Source organism: Ranitomeya variabilis, chromosome 6 (genome assembly GCF_051348905.1).
Source record: "Ranitomeya variabilis isolate aRanVar5 chromosome 6, aRanVar5.hap1, whole genome shotgun sequence".
Classification (NCBI taxonomy): domain Eukaryota; kingdom Metazoa; phylum Chordata; class Amphibia; order Anura; family Dendrobatidae; genus Ranitomeya; species Ranitomeya variabilis.
In genome coordinates this window covers 12,909,208-12,925,623 of record NC_135237.1, presented here as the reverse complement: position 1 = coordinate 12,925,623, position 16,416 = coordinate 12,909,208, and the positions used below count along the sequence as shown (strand labels likewise).

The 16,416-nt window shown below is 50.2% G+C and overlaps 1 protein-coding gene across 1 annotated transcript in view; it reads left to right on the top strand.

The window, feature by feature from the left end:
• Window positions 1–16,416, top strand: part of PTH1R (parathyroid hormone 1 receptor) — a 247,940-nt gene that overhangs the window by 179,889 nt on the left and 51,635 nt on the right. The window contains exons 3-4 of the mRNA XM_077267851.1: window positions 422–532; window positions 13,945–14,063. Coding sequence (XP_077123966.1) covers window positions 422–532; window positions 13,945–14,063 — 230 coding nt within the window. The remainder of the gene's footprint in view (window positions 1–421; window positions 533–13,944; window positions 14,064–16,416) is intronic.

Genomic DNA, 16,416 nt, shown 5'->3' with positions numbered 1-16,416 from the left:
GCAGCTTGCACCGGTGGCTATCCGCATGTCCCATCCTTTTGCACCTTACTACTTATTTATATTGTATGCATATTTTATGATTACTTGCTATTTAATAAAATATTACATTTTATAGTCCCTATTGACTCCTGGTTTACTCCTTGGTTCTAGGATTAGAAATCATAAGAGTCAGGTATACCAAATTCATGGTCCTGAAAAGCAGAGTTGAAAGATTTATAGGTCAAGGATCCAGGGTCAGAAGATCCAGAGTCGCAGAATCACAAGATCTGAGGTTGTCACATGTGGTAGATGCTCCATCAAAGCAGCCATTCTGGAGCCACTCCACCAATCCCTCTGGCTCCATACAATGGCTTTTTTAGATCTCTGTCTCTGATTTGTGGTGTCATGGCCTCTCCAATTCTTCCTACTCTTCTCTTTGCAGATGGCTTTTGTCAGTCTGAATGGGATGGAATCGTCTGCTGGCCCGAAGGGAAACCAGGAAGCATGGTGTCCGTCCAGTGTCCTGAGTACATCTATGATTTCAACCATAAAGGTAAAATATGAGGCGACCATTGGTCTCACCACGTAGGAGTCACATGTAGCACCGGTATGAGAATAATAATCTTTATTTATATAGCGGTAACATATTCCGCAGCACTTTATAACAGTTTCAAACACAACGGTCATAAGTAACAATGTTAACAATACAATAATAAAGCACAATAAGCCGCCCCTGCTCGTGAGAGCTTACAATCTACAATGAGGTGGGGAGATACAAAGTACAGGTGTGTATTTACAACGATGTATTTACAATGATGGTCCAGCCATCTTCAGGGGGTGGGGGGTAGATGGAGATAGTGAATGGGCTACACACAAACATAAAATTACTTTGATTAGGGAACGTGATAGGCCGCTCTGAACAAATGTGTTTTGAGGGAGCGTCTAAAACTATGTAAATTGTGGATGGTCCTAATATCTTGGGGTAGAGCATTCCAGAGGATTGGCGCAGCATGGGAGAAGTCTTGGAGTCGGGAGTGGGAGGTACGGATTAGTGCAGAGGTTAGCCGAAAGTCATTTGCAGAGCGCAGCGGTCGGCTAGGCCGATAGACAGAAATGAGGGAGGAGATGTAAGGGGGTGCCGCACTGTGGAGAGCTTTGTGGGTGAGAACAAGTACTTTGAATTGTATCCTGTAATGAATGGGCAGCCAGTGTAACGACTGGCGAAGAGCGGACACGTCCGAGTAGCGATTAGCCAGATGGACGACCCTGGCTGCTGCATTAAGGATGGACTGGAGAGGGGAACGTCGAGTGAGGGGGAGGCCAATTAATAGAGCGTTACAGTAGTCCAGGCGGGAGTGGATCAAAGCGACAGTGAGGGTTTTTGTTGTTTCCATGGTGAGAAAAGGACGGATTCTAGAGATGTTCTTTAGGTGTAAGCGGCACGTGCGTGCAAGAGATTGTATATGGGATATGAAGGAGAGATCGGAGTCAAACATAACACCCAGACAGCGTGCCTGCTGCCGGGGTGTTATTATGGTGCCACCCACGGAGAGGGAAATGTCAGATTTAGGGAGGTTAGTAGAAGGCGGGAGCAGAAGAAGTTCAGTTTTGGAGAGGTTGAGTTTCAGATAGAGAGCGGACATGATGTCGGAGACTGCGGACAGACTGTACTGGCGTTCTGTAGTACAGTGGGGGTAAGGTCAGGGGATGACGTGTATAGTTGTATCATCAGCATAAAGATGGTACTGAAAGCCAAATCTGCTGATGGTCTGTCCAATTGGGGCCGTGTAGAGAGAGAAGGGGGCCAAGGACTGAGCCATGAGGAACCCCGACAGTGAGAGGAAGAGGAGATGAAGTGGAGCCGGAGAACAGAACACTGAAGGAGCGTTCAGAAAGATAGGAGGAGAACCAGGAGAGAGCAGTGTTCTTAATGCCTAGTGACTGGAGCCTAGAGAGTAGGAGAGGGTGGTCAACAGTGTCGAAAGCTGCAGAAAGATCAAGAAGAATGAGCAGAGAGTGGTCACCGTTACATTTTGCTGTCAGAAGGTCATTGGTCACCTTGATGAGTGCAGTTTCTGTCGAATGTAGGGGGCGGAACCCGGACTGTGAAGGGTCTAGGAGGGAATGAGTGGAGAGGTAACGGGTAAGGCGGGAGTAGACCAGGCGCTGCAAGAGTTTAGAGATGAATGGGAGATTGGAGACCGGTCTGTAGTTGTTTGTGCAGGATGGGTCGAGGGCGGGTTTCTTTAGTAATGGAGTAATGATAGAGTGTTTGAAGGAGGAGGGGAAAATGCCTGAGGAGAGGGAGAGATTAAAGATTGTAGTTAGGTGAGCAATGACGACTGGAGAGACTGGAGGAGATGAGAGGGAATGGGGTCAGTAGTGCATGTAGTCAGACGAGAGGAAGAGAGGAGCTTGGAGACTTCTTCTTCTGTGATGGGATTGAATGTGGAGAGTGAGCCAGGGGAAATGCAGGGAGGGATGGGAGTCACTGCACTTGGTGTCTGGGATCGGATTTCCTGACGGATGTTATCTATTTTCTCTATAAAGTGGGAGGCCAGGTCATCGGCACAAATGTCTGTGAAAGGGGCTTGTGGTTTTGGCCTGAGGAGGGAGTGAAAGGTGTCAAAAAGTTTCTTGGGGTTCTTGGTTAGTGAGGAGATCAGGGTGGTGAAGTAGGTCTGTTTGGCGAGGTGAAGGGCAGAGTTATAGGTTCTTAACCTAAATTTGAAGTGTGTGAAGTCTTCTGGGGTGCGAGTTTTCCTCCATAAGCGTTCAGCACTCCTAGAGCATCGCTGGAGGAATCGGGTTTGCGATGTGAGCCAGGGCTGTTTCACTCTGTGTTTGGAGGTTCTGAGGGTGAGGGGAGCTACTTGGTCCAGGGGGCTTCTAAGAGTGTCATTGAAGTGATGTACCGCCAGATCAGGACAGGAAAAGAGGAGATTGGGGACAATGATGAGTGTAGGGAGTCTGAAAGTGTATGAGGGTTAATAGCATGTAGATTTCTGACTGAATGGTAGATAGGAGTGTGCTGGGGTGAGCGAGGATTTGTGAGCGTGAAGGAGAGAATGTTGTGGTCAGAGAGGGGAAGCGGTGAGTTATCTAGGTAGGAGATTGTGCAGAGCCGGGCGAAGACCAGGTCCAGGGTGTTACCGTCTTGTGTGTTTCAGAGGTTGAGAGCTGTGAGAGGCATAGAGAAGTGGTTAGTGATAGAAGCTGGGATGCAGATGTGGAAGTGGGGCTGTTAATGGGGATGTTGAAGTCTCCCAGGATAAGGGTTGGGAGTTCTGAGGACATGAAGTGCGGCAGCCAGGCTGAGAAATGGTCCAGGAAGTGGGTGGGTGAGCCTGGAGGCCGGTATATGACCGCTACTCTGAGGGAGAGGGGATGAAAGAGCCTGATGGTGTGGACCTCAAAAGAAGGGAATGAGAGTGATGGAGTTGGTGGGATGACCTGGAAGGTGCATTGTGGGGACAGGAGTATGCCAACTCCACCACCATTTCTGTTTGTGGGTCTCGGGGAATGTGAGAATTTTAAGCCACCATGGGAAATGGCAGCAGGAGAGACAGTGTCAGAGTCCTGGATCCAGGTTTCAGTGAGGGCCAACAGATTAAGAGAGTTTTTGAGAAAGTAATTGTGTAGGAAAGGAAGCTTGTTACATACAGACCCTGGATTCCAAAGGGCACAATTAAAAGAAGGAGATGAAAGAGTGCAATTAATATTAGTAAGATTATTATGGTTTCGATTTGAGGTAGGGTAGGAGTTGAGGTTGGTGGATGGTGGACCAGGGTTGGGGGGAGATGTCCCCTGAAATCAGTAGGAGTAGGAAGATAAAGAGCAAGTAGTTTTTGCAATTGTATGAAGCTTTTTCATGCACTGTGTTTGGGCAAGATGGGGTGAGGTTTTTCAGGAAGGTGAGAAGTGCATTTGGGCTGTACATGGGAGAGGGAAGGAGAGAGGAGCTGACCCTGGGATCTTCTCACGCTCTCATGTATAATGCCTGATCTATTATGCTGTGGATTTCTGAATGATCTGGTTCTTCTCCATCTCACTTGACGATCGGCATTAACCATAACTGATGGATAAGAGTCGTAGTGAATACAGACGTGCAGCTTCTGCGTTATTATAGAGTTATATTATGGCTACAATTCATGATGTAAGTGGAGTGTCACTAGTGTAAAGCTCTGCCAGTAACTGTCCCCTATACCGGACCTCTTGCCCGTCAGTATAGAAGGTCATCCCGATCAGCATCGAGTATTGCTCTGCTTCCATCAATTGCATGAGAAGGACTAGCTGCTATATGGATCAGCGGCTACTGCCGGGGAGACCCCGGCTCAGTGTATTAGGGGTCTAGACTTGTAACTATCACTTTAAAGGCATGCATTATACTCCCAATATGCAAACCTGTCATGTAATACATGCATAGTGTATACTGGTGGCTGATGGTTGGTTACTCGTGGCTGGTGGCTTATGTCTGGTGGCTGATGGTTGTTGACTGCTGGCTGGTTGGCTAGTGACTGATAGCTGATGACTGGTGGCTGGTTGGCTGGTCGCTGATAGCTGGCTGCTGGCTGGTCGCTATTTGCTGGTTGGATGGCTGGTGGCTGATGGCTTGTTGGCTGATGGCTGGTGGTTGATGGCTGGTTAGCTGGTGGCTGATGGCTGGTTGGCTGATGGCTTGTAGCTGGATGGCTGATGGCTGGTTGGCTGATGGCCGATTGGCTGATAGCCTGTTAGCTGATGGCTGATTTCCAGTTGGCTGATGGCTGGTTGGCTGGGGCTGGTGGCTGGTTGGCTGGTAGCTGGTTACCTGATTGATGGTTGGCTGATGGCTGGTAGCTGTTTGGCTGACGGCTGGTGGGCTGATGGCTAATAGCTGATGACTGGTGGCTGGTTGCCCGCTTGGCAATATTCCCTGTGCTTACATATAACAGACTCTGTTCTTTACACATGGATTCATTATGATAATGATTGTTACTTTGTTTCTGCCCTAGAAGTAACAATGTAACAGCATCAGTGCTGAGTTTGTCAATCACATGAGCCCAGTGGCCGAGCTTGGCGCCCCCTGTGTCTCTCACCAGGGTAGCAGCGTCACCTGTAACCTTCATGGCAGGTTCTATGGCGGAGGCCTACCCAGGCCATCTCTGCACACTACTGAACACCATGCATTATTTCTAGCGCCCCTGCAGGAGCTGTCACAGGGTGTTTGCTGAATGAGATTCATATCAGAGAACACAGTGAGAAATATCTCATGGAGAATCGACAGTAGAAATCCTAAGCCGACGGTTGGGTTTCTGCCCTGGATTTGCATATTTAGTTATATTATTTTATTCAGCAAGTGGCTGCCATCATGGAATCTGAGAGTGACGTCCTGTGGATCCACAGCCGGCGCCGCTGATCGTTCACACGTTATATGCTCGTAGGAGCATGAAGTCCAGGGAAGTAACGGTCTACAGCCCCTCTGGTGTCCGGCGGAGCTTCACCCCAGAGTCACATCCCCCTCGTTGTACCAGTTATATAATACTATATAAAGGTTGCATTTTATTGGCGTATTTGTCTGGCTGCCCGGCCCTGACCTCTACAGCCCCTTCTCCTCTATTTCAGTCACAGTATCTGGTGATGCACACAAGACGTGATGATAAAAGCAGCACCATGGGGGTCCGTCCGTCCGATACTTGTACATTCTCCAGTAATAGATGGAGGATATAGTGTGAGGGATAGCCCCTGTACATACAGCAATGAGACGAGCCGCTACAGATTCCATCCTCCGATGGCTCAGTATGTGAGAATAGCCAGGATTATGGGGGACGTCCTGGGAATCCCCCATAGATCACAGTGTTATCCCACCTAAACCCCGATCTCACTCCATAGATTTGCCTCATGTGTCCGTCTAATAGGAGACTTCACAAGAAAATTGTAAATAGGTTAAAAATAAAAGAAAGCCATGTTATAAAGCCATGTCTAAATCTTTAAGCCATTACCCACAAAAAAACATGAAACAATGGTTAACCTTCCCAGGAGTGGCCGGCTGACCAGAATGACATAGCGTGGACTCCAGAGTGCTGTAAAGACTCATTGCCAGTTATCGCCAACACTTGATTGCAGTTGTTTCCCCTGTAGACCTTCATTGGTGACTATATATATATATATATATATATATATATACTGTATATATATATATATATATATATATATATATATATATATATATATATATATATATTGTGTGTAGAGGATCTGTGTATCCCAGGCGCTGGTAGATGACTGACTGGTGAGATCGCCTCCCCTATAGACCTTCATTGGTGACTATATATATATATATATATATATATATATTGTGTGTAGAGGATCTGTGTATCCCAGGCGCTGGTAGATGACTGACCGGTGAGATCGCCTCCCCTATAGACCTTCATTGGTGACTATATATATATATATATATATATATATATATATATATATATATATACTAGATGGCAGCCCGATTCTAAAGAATCGGGAGTCTAGAATCCATATATACTTTATTTATTCAAATGTAAGAATAATACAATTAATAAATAATAGTAAGAAAGAACAAACAATGGCTGCACTCACCAGCTCTTGACAATTCTTGACAGTACGGCACATTTCTGATTGGTCGCTCGCGGCAGGCGGCAACCAATCAGAAAAGTGCCGCGCACCACGAAGGCATATATCTTTGTCCACCCTGAGCGGGTGTAGGACGCTGGTGACGTCACTTATCTCCGGACATTATCTCCGGACAAAGCCACGGAAGTTGGCACAAATTGCCGGAAGTAGAATTCTAGGCAATTATATATTAGATTTTAATGTTATCAGTGTTTACCTTTGAACGTTTATATTGTATTGTCCTGTCACCAGCCATGTGTACGATTATCGGCCGAAAGCCTCTCTGGAACCAATAATCACCCCATGTAAAGGTATCTTTATAAGTTAAAGATTCAGAATACTATGACTTTTATCATATCCTGAACAGTCAAGTTTTTTATGAACCGTTAAGGTTTTCTGGTTGAAGTAAAAAAAACTCTGAGTGTTTACAGTTTGAAACCATAAAATGTTGAAAAATTATGTCATTCTTGAGTATATCACTCAATGGTGCTCATAAACGTGTCAAATTTGATCTATAATATACTTTAATATACGTTACTTTAATCTTTAATATACTTAAGAACAGGGCCCCAGACATCACACAGGGGGTCTGAAACACCGCACAGTGGTCCAAAATATCGCTGTGCTCTGCCTGGGGCCCCATATGCTGCCTGGGGCCCCTGTGCTCTGCCTGGGGCCCCATATGCTGCCTGGGGCCCCTGTGCTCTGCCTGGGGCCCCTGTGCTCTGCCTGGGGCCAGTGTGCTCTGCCTGGGGCCCCATATGCTGCCTGGGGCCCCTGTGCTCTGCCTGGGGCCCCATATGCTGCCTGGGGCCCCTGTGCTCTGCCTGGGGCTCCTGTGCTCTGCCTGAGGCCCCATGTTCTGCCTGGGGCCCCTGTGCTCTGCCTGGGGCCACTGTGCTCTGCCTGGGGCCCCATATGCTGCCTGGGGCCCCTGTGCTCTGCCTGGGGCCCCATATGCTGCCTGGGGCCCCTGTGCTCTGCCTGGGGCCCCATATGCTGCCTGGGGCCCCTGTGCTCTGCCTGGGTGTAGGACACTGGTGACGTCACTTATCTCCGGACATTAGCTCCGGACATTAGCTCCGGACATTATCTCCGGACATTAGCTCCGGACAAAGCCACGGAAGTTGGCACAAATTGCAGGAAGTAGTATTCTAGGCAATTATATATTAGATGGGCATTTCCTGAAGGAAATACATGGTGCTTGAACAGCGCTACCAGCTTTACAGCAGCACTTTTCACACACGGGACTGGGAGGCGCGCTTACTTTTGCACCCGGGGCCGGGGGCGCGCTTACTTTTGCACCCGGGGGCGCACTTACTTTTGCACCCGGAGGCGCACTTACTTTTGCACCCGGGGGCACACTTACTTTTGCACCCGGGGGCGCAATTACTTTTGCACCTGGGGGCGCACTTACTTTTGCACCCGGGGGCGCACTTACTTTTGCACCCGGGGGCGCACTTACTTTTGGGGCCGCACTTAGTTTTGGTGGGCGGGGCTCCTCGGCCTCCGATTTGGTTGGTGGGGCCCCTCGTCCTCCGATTTGGTGGGTGGGGACCCTCGGCCTCCGATTTGGTGGGCGGGGACCGGCCTCCGATTTGGTGGGCGGGGACCCTCGGCCTCCGATTTGGTGGGCGGGGACCCTCGACCTCCGATTTGGTGGGCGGGGACCCTCGGCCTCCGCTTTGGTGGGCGGGGTCCCTCTGCCTCCGATTTGGTGTGCGGGGACCCTCGGCGTCCGCTTTGGTGGGCGGGGCCCCTCGGCCTTCGATTTGGTGGGCGGGGCCCCTCGGCCTCCGATTTGGTTGTGTGGACCCTCGGCCTCCGATTTGGTGGGCGGGGACCCTCGGCCTCCGATTTGGTGGGCGGGGACCCTCGGCCTCCGATTTGGTGGGCGGGGACCCTCGGCCTCCGATTTGGTGGGCGGGGACCCTCGGCCTCCGATGTGGTGGTCGGGGCCCCTCGGCCTCCGCTTTGGTGGGCGGGGCCGGGCCCCTCGGCCTCCGCTTTGGTGGGCGGGGCCACTCGGCCTTCGATTTGTTGGGCGGGGCTCCTCGGCCTCCGATTTGGTGGGCGGGGCCCCTCGGCCTCCGATTTGGTGGGCGGGGACCCTCGGCCTCCAATTTGGTGGGCGGGGACCCTCGGCCTCCGATTTGGTGGGCGGGGCCCCTTGGCCTCCGATGTGGTGGGCGGGGCCCCTCGGCCTCCGCTTTGGTGGGCGGGGCCGGGCCCCTCGGCCTCCGCTTTGGTGGGCGGGGCCGCTCGGCCTTCGATTTGGTGGGCGGGGACCCTCGACCTCCGATTTGGTGGGCGGGGACCCTCGGCCTCCGATTTGGTAGGCGGGGCCCCTCGGCCTCCGATTTGGTGGGCGGGGACCCTCGGCCTCCAATTTGGTGGGCGGGGACCCTCGGCCTCCAATTTGGTGGGCGGGGACCCTCGGCCTCCGATTTGGTGGGCGGGGACCCTCGGCCTCCGATTTGGTGGGCGGGGACCCTCGGCCTTCGATTTGTTGGGCGGGGCTCCTCGGCCTTCGATTTGGTTGGTGGGGCCCCTCGGCCTCCGATTTGGTGTGTGCTCTGCCTGGGGCCACTGTGCTCTGCCTGGGGCCCCATATGCTGCCTGCGGCCCCTGTGCTCTGCCTGGGGCCCCATATTCTGCCTGGGGCCCCTGTGCTCTGCCTGGGGCCACTGTGCTCTGCCTGGGTGTAGGACACTGGTGACGTCACTTATCTCCGGACATTAGCTCCGGACATTAGCTCCGGACATTATCTCCGGACATTAGCTCCGGACAAAGCCACGGAAGTTGGCACAAATTGCAGGAAGTAGTATTCTAGGCAATTATATATTAGATATATATATATATATATATATATATATATATTGTGTGTAGAGGATCTGTGTATCCCAGGCGCTGGTAGATGACTGACCGGTGAGATCGCCTCCCCTATAGACCTTCATTGGTGACTATATATATATATATATACTGTATATATATATATATATATATATATATATATATATATATATATATATATATATATATATATTGTGTGTAGAGGATCTGTGTATCCCAGGCGCTGATAGATGACTGACCTCCCCTATAGACCTTCATTGGTCATTTTCTGCTTTCCCACAAACCATGTTAATTTAATTCTACATTTTATTCAATGGATCTTGGACTAATAATAATTTCCACAATTGGATGTGATAAATAAAATGTTCCTGTGCTGAGATAATCTCATAAATGTCCCCTGCTGTACGGTGTAATGGTCGGGTCTCACCGTGCAGGAATATGGTCTGATTGTACCCCATCTCCTGGGCGGGGGAGGAAGGAAAAGAGAGGATACAGCCAGGGCGGCCGGGGTCACCGCTGATTCTTTCCGTGAGAGAAGACATTTCTCCACCTGTTTTTAATCAATGTTTTACCTCACAGAAAGAATCAGCTGCGATCTCGACCGTCCTGGCGGTGTACTCTCTTTTCCTTCCTCCCCCGCCCAGGAGACGTGGTACAGTCAGATCATCGAATTGTAGAACTTATTATTATTCCGAGATCTAATGATTCAAATCTCGATTAAATGTAACTTTGTGGGAAATCGCCTTTAATAGAGAAGAAGCCGAGGACGGCGGCCATCCCCGATACTCCTGCAGGAGTGATCGACCCGAGACCAGATCCTGGCGAGGATTATGTATGATCTAGAGTGTGTGGTTACAGTGTGTAATGTGTGTGTGATTGGTATCATGTGTGTTGTGTGTAGTAATGTGTGTGATGGGCAGAGTTTGTGCAGTGCATTATGTGTATTGTATGCAGTGTGTGCAGTGTTATATCTAATAGATGTAATGTGTGTTGTGTAAAGTGTGCAATGTATTAATGTGTGTATTGTTTGTAATATGCATTGTTTCTTCAGTGTATGAATAGTGTGTAATGTGTGTAGTTGTATTTTATGTGTAGTGTGTATTATCTGTATAGCTACTATGTAGTGTGTATGGTTTGTGTAATATCTGTAGTGTGTTTAATGTGTGTGTGTATATTTATTATATTATGCTTTTCTTATACAGCGCTATCTTATTCTGCAGCACTTTACACACATCATCATCACTGTCCCCATTGGGACTCACAGTCTAAATTCCCTATCAGTGTGTCTTTGGAGTGTGGGAGGAAACCATGTTTTCATTGATGGGTTTTGAACCCAGGACTCCAGCACTGCAAGGCTGCTGTGCTAACCACTGAGCCACTGTATATAGTGCTAACCACTGAGCCACTGTATATAGTGCTAACCACTGAGCCACTGTATATAGTGCTAACCACTGAGCCACTGTATATAGTGCTAACCACTGAGCCACTGTATATAGTGCTAACCACTGAGCCACTGTATATAGTGCTTACCACTGAGCCACTGTATATAGTGCTAACCACTGAGCCACTGTATATAGTGCTAACCACTGAGCCACTGTATATAGTGCTAACCACTGAGCCACTGTATATAGTGCTAACCACTGAGCCACCGTGCTGCCCCATATATAGTACACTGCTAACCTGAGCCATAGTGCTGCCTGTGTATAGTTTTTAGGTAATGTGTATGACGTGAATTGTGTGTAGTGGATGCATTTTGGTTGTGTAATGTGTGTGTTGCGTGTTTAATGAGTGTATGTGTGTAATGTGTATTGTGTGTTATCTGTGCATAGCGTTTGTGTAATGTGTGTAATGTGTGTATTGTGTGTAGTATGTGTAGTGTATTGTGTGTAGTATGTGTAGTGTGTGTAATGTGTATTGTGTGTTATCTGTGCATAGTGTTTGTGTAATGTGTGTACAACAGAATGTGACACTCAGACACGTGACAAATAGTATCACATAGAGATACAAAGTGTCAATAAAAGTGCAGGTCCTTCTCCTAAACCCAAAGCTGAGTGTTCCCACAGCCTTAGTAATGCCGGTGATGTTCCCTACAGCGCCCCCCGCTGTACACGTCCTTATTGTCACTCTCATGCCCACCTCATATAGCGCCTGCTTTATATTAGTGCCCACCTCATATTACCCACTGCTTGTAGTGTCGCCCACACTGCCCTCCTCATACTGACGCCCACAGCGCGGCCCCATCGTTCTGCCCACAGTGTCCGCGTCATAGGATGTCATAGTGCACCCCTTATAGTAGAGCCTAACATTAGAGATGGTCCCTGGATACATGGGAGAGGGGGCCACAGACCAGAGGAGGATGGGGGCCACATAGCGGAGGTGGATGGGGCCACATAGCAGAGGTGGATGGGGGCTATATAGCGGAGGTGGATGGGGGCCACAGACCAGAGGAGGATGGGGGCCATATAGCGGAGGTGGATGGGGCCACATAGCGGAGGTGGATAGAGGCCACATAGAAGAGGTGAATGGAGGCCACGTAGCAGATGTTGATGGAGGCCACGTAGCAGAGGTGGATGGGGCCACATAGCGGAGGTGGATGGGGGCCATATAGCGGAGGTGGATGGAGGCCATATAGCGGAGGTGGATGGGGGCCACATAGCGGAGGATGGGGCCATATAGCGGAGGTGGATGGGGCCACGTAGCAGAGGTGGATGGAGGCCACAGAGCAGAGGTGGATGGAGGCCATATAGCGGAGGTGGATGGGGCCACAGACCAGAGGAGGATGGGGGCCATATAGCGGAGGTGGATGGGGCCACATAGCGGAGGTGGATAGAGGCCACATAGAAGAGGTGAATGGAGGCCACGTAGCAGATGTTGATGGAGGCCACATAGCGGAGGTGGATGGGGGCCATATAGCGGAGGTGGATGGAGGCCATATAGCGGAGGTGGATGGGGGCCACATAGCGGAGAAGGATGGGGCCATATAGCGGAGGTGGATGGGGCCACGTAGCAGAGGTGGATGGAGGCCACAGAGCAGAGGTGGATGGAGGCCATATAGCGGAGGTGGATGGGGCCACGTAGCAGAGGTGGATGGAGGCCACAGAGCAGAGGTGGATGGGGGCCATATAGCGGAGGTGGATGGGGGCCACGTAGCAGAGGTGGATGGGGCCACGTAGCAGAGGTAGATGGGGCCACACAGCGAGGTGGATGGGGCCACGTAGCAGAGGTGGATGGAGGCTGTGTAGTGGAGGTGGATGGGGGCCATATAGCGGAGGTGGATGGGGCCACGTAGCAGAGGTGGATGGGGCCACGTAGCGGAGCTGGATGGGGGCCACATAGCGGAGGTGGATGGGGGCCATATAGCGGAGGTGGATGGAGGCCACGTAGCAGAGGCGGATGGGGCCATGTAGCGGAGGTGGATGGAGGCCACATAGCGGAGGTAGATGGAGGCCACATAGTGGAGATGGATGGGGGCCACATAGCAGAGGTGGATGGGGTCACATAGTGGAGGTGGATGGGGGCCACATAGCGGAGGTGGATGGGGGCCACATAGTGGAGGTAGATGGAGGCCGTGTAGCGGAGGTGGATGGGGGCCACATAGTGGAGGTAGATGGAGGCCGTGTAGTGGAGGTGGGTGGAGGCCGTGTAGCGGAGGTGGATGGAGGCCACATAGCGGAGGTACAGTAGATGGAGTCCACATAGCGGAGGTACAGTAGATGGAGGCCAGGTACAGTAGATGGAGGCCACATAGTGGAGGTACAGTAGATGGAGGCCGTGTAGCGGAGGTGGATGGAGGCCACATGGTGGAGGTACAGTAGATGGAGGCCACATAGCAGAGGTACAGTAGATGGAGTCCACATAGCGGAGGTACAGTAGATGGAGGCCACATTGTGGAGGTACAGTAGATGGAGGCTGTGTAGCGGAGGTGGATGGAGGCCACATAGCGGAGGTACAGTAGATGGAGGCCACATAGCGGAGGTACAGTAGATGGAGGCCACATAGTGGAGGTACAGTAGATGGAGGCCACATAGCGGAGGTACAGTAGATGGAGGCCACATTGTGGAGGTACAGTAGATGGAGGCCACATAGCGGAGGTACAGTAGATGGAGGCCACATAGTGGAGGTACAGTAGATGGAGGCCACATAGCGGAGGTACAGTAGATGGAGGCCACATTGTGGAGGTACAGTAGATGGAGGCCACATAGCGGAGGTGGATGGAGGCCACATAGCGGAGGTACAGTAGATGGAGGCCACATAGCGGAGGTGGATGGAGGCCACATAGCGGAGGTACAGTAGATGGAGGCCACATAGTGGAGGTACAGTAGATGGAGGCCACCATGCTGCTGCTGCTGCGTTTTCCAGGTTTGGTGTTTGCTGACGATCTCTTGATGAGGAGCCACATGTGAACCAGCGCTGTCTATGAAATGTAGAGCTTCTGCTGCACTGTGTCAGTGACTGGATGCCTCCACGTGTATTTTCTCATCCCTGCAGGTCACGCTTATCGCCGGTGTGACATGAACGGCAGCTGGGATCTGGTGCTGGGCAATAACCGCACCTGGGCCAACTACACCGAGTGTGCAAAGTTCCTCTCCAACGAGACCAGGGAAAGGGTGAGAAGATGATAAATGTCGCATGTCTGTGTCCTTCTATGTGTTATCGAGTCTAATCTCAGCTAAATGGGGTTTGTTAATTATCTGGTGGTCCAGGGGGGCTGGAGGTCTGTACACCGTGGGCTTAGGGCTGGTCCTTGGTGACCAGTAAGCTGACATTTCTTTCTCTATGGGATCCCAGTGGACATGTCTTTGGGGGCCCGGTGGTCTTACACTCTATGATTATTATGGTCCTGTAATCTGAGATCTGTACATGTCCCTGGTGGTCTAGAGAGTTTAGAGGATCGTGTATCTGAGACTTGTACAAGTCGCTTGTGATCCAGTGGTTTTGGATGATTACTATGTATCAATATTCTGAGAACTGTACATGCTCCTGGTGGTCCCGTGTTATTAGATCTTATGTTCCTGGAGGTCTTCAGGACCCAACACTGAAAGAAGAAAAAAGAGCATTGTGAAAAGCAAATCGAGAAAGCAGCGAATAATCCTCCATAATGCCAATGTACGGTGTGGCGGTATTAATCCCGAGCTCGGCGTCCCCGCTCTCTGCAGCTACCTCTAGGAATCACTGATACAAATTCTTTATGTTTCTGTACAGAACAATACGAGAAATCCGTGTAATATACACTCACCGGCCACTTTATTAGGTACACCATGCTAGTAACGAGTTGGACCCCCTTTTGCCTTCAGAACTGCCTCAATTCTTCGTGGCATAGATTCAACAAGGTGCTGGAAGCATTCCTCAGAGATTTTGGTCCATATTGACATGATGGCATCACACAGTTGCCGCAGATTTGTCGGCTGCACATCCCAAAGATGCTCCATACAAGGCAGGATGGATCCATGCTTTCATGTTGTTTACGCCAAATTCTGACCCTACCATCCGAATGTCGCAGCAGAAATCGAGACTCATCAGACCAAGCAACGTTTTTCCAATCTTCTACTGTCCAATTTCGATGAGCTTGTACAAATTGTAGCCTCAGTTTCCTGTTCTTAGCTGAAAGGAGTGGTACCCGGTGTGGTCTTCTGCTGCTGTAGCCCATCTGCCTCAAAGTTCGACGCACTGTGCGTTCAGAGATGCTCTTAGGCCTACCTTGGTTGTAACGGGTGGCGATTTGAGTCACTGTTGCCTTTCTATCAGCTCGAACCAGTCTGCCCATTCTCCTCTGACCTCTGGCATCAACAAGGCATTTCCGCCCACAGAACTGCCGCTCACTGGATTTTTTTTCTTTTTCGGACCATTCTCTGTAAACCCTAGAGATGGTTGTGCGTGAAAATCCCAGTAGATCAGCAGTTTCTGAAATACTCAGACCAGCCCTTCTGGCACCAACAACCATGCCACGTTCAAAGGCCCTCAAATCACCTTTCTTCCCCATACTGATGCTCGGTTTGAACTGCAGGAGATTGTCTTGACCATGTCTACATGCCTAAATGCACTGAGTTGCCGCCATGTGATTGGCTGATTAGAAATTAAGTGTTAACAAGAAGTTGGACAGGTGTACCTAATAAAGTGGCCAGTGAGTGTATATATACAGTGGGGAACATAAGTATTTGATACTCTCCCGATTTTGCAAGTTTTCCCATCTACACAGAATGGAGAGGGCTGTAATCTTTATCGTAGGTACACTTCACCTGGGAGAGACAGAATCTAAGAATAAAATCCAGAACATCACATTTTGTAGGATTGTTACATAATTAATTTGCATTTTATTGCATGAAATACGTATGTGATCACTGACCAACCAGCGAGAATTCTGCCTCTCACAGACCTGTTAGTTTTCCTGTAAGGGCTTGTTTCCACATGCGAGAATCACGTCCGTGTCTCGCATGTAGAAACCAAGCTCTGGTGTCTGCACTCCGGAGCAGAGCGTGCAGCCGCATAGGAACACATGGAGCCGCACAGCTCCGCTCCTGAGTGCCGGCGCCAGAGCTTGGTTTCTACATGCGAGACACGGACGTGTTTCTCGCATGTGGAAACAAGCCCTAAGAAGCCTCCTACTCTGCACTCATTACCTGGATTAATTGCTCCTGTTTGACCTCGTTACCTGTATAAAAGACACCTGTCCACACACTCAATCACACCTCAACCTCTCCACCATGGCCAAGACCAAAGAGCTGTCTAAGGACACCAGGGACAAAGTTGTAGACCTGCACAAGGCTGGGATGGGCTACACGACAATAGGCAAGCAGCTTGGTGAGAAGGCAATGACTGTTGGCACAATTATTAGAAGATGAAGAAACACAAGATGACTGTCAATATTCCTCGGTCTGGGGCTCCATGCAGGATCTCACCTCGTGGCGTAAGGAAGATTCTGAGAAAGGTCAGGAATCAGCCCAGAACTACACAGGCGGACCT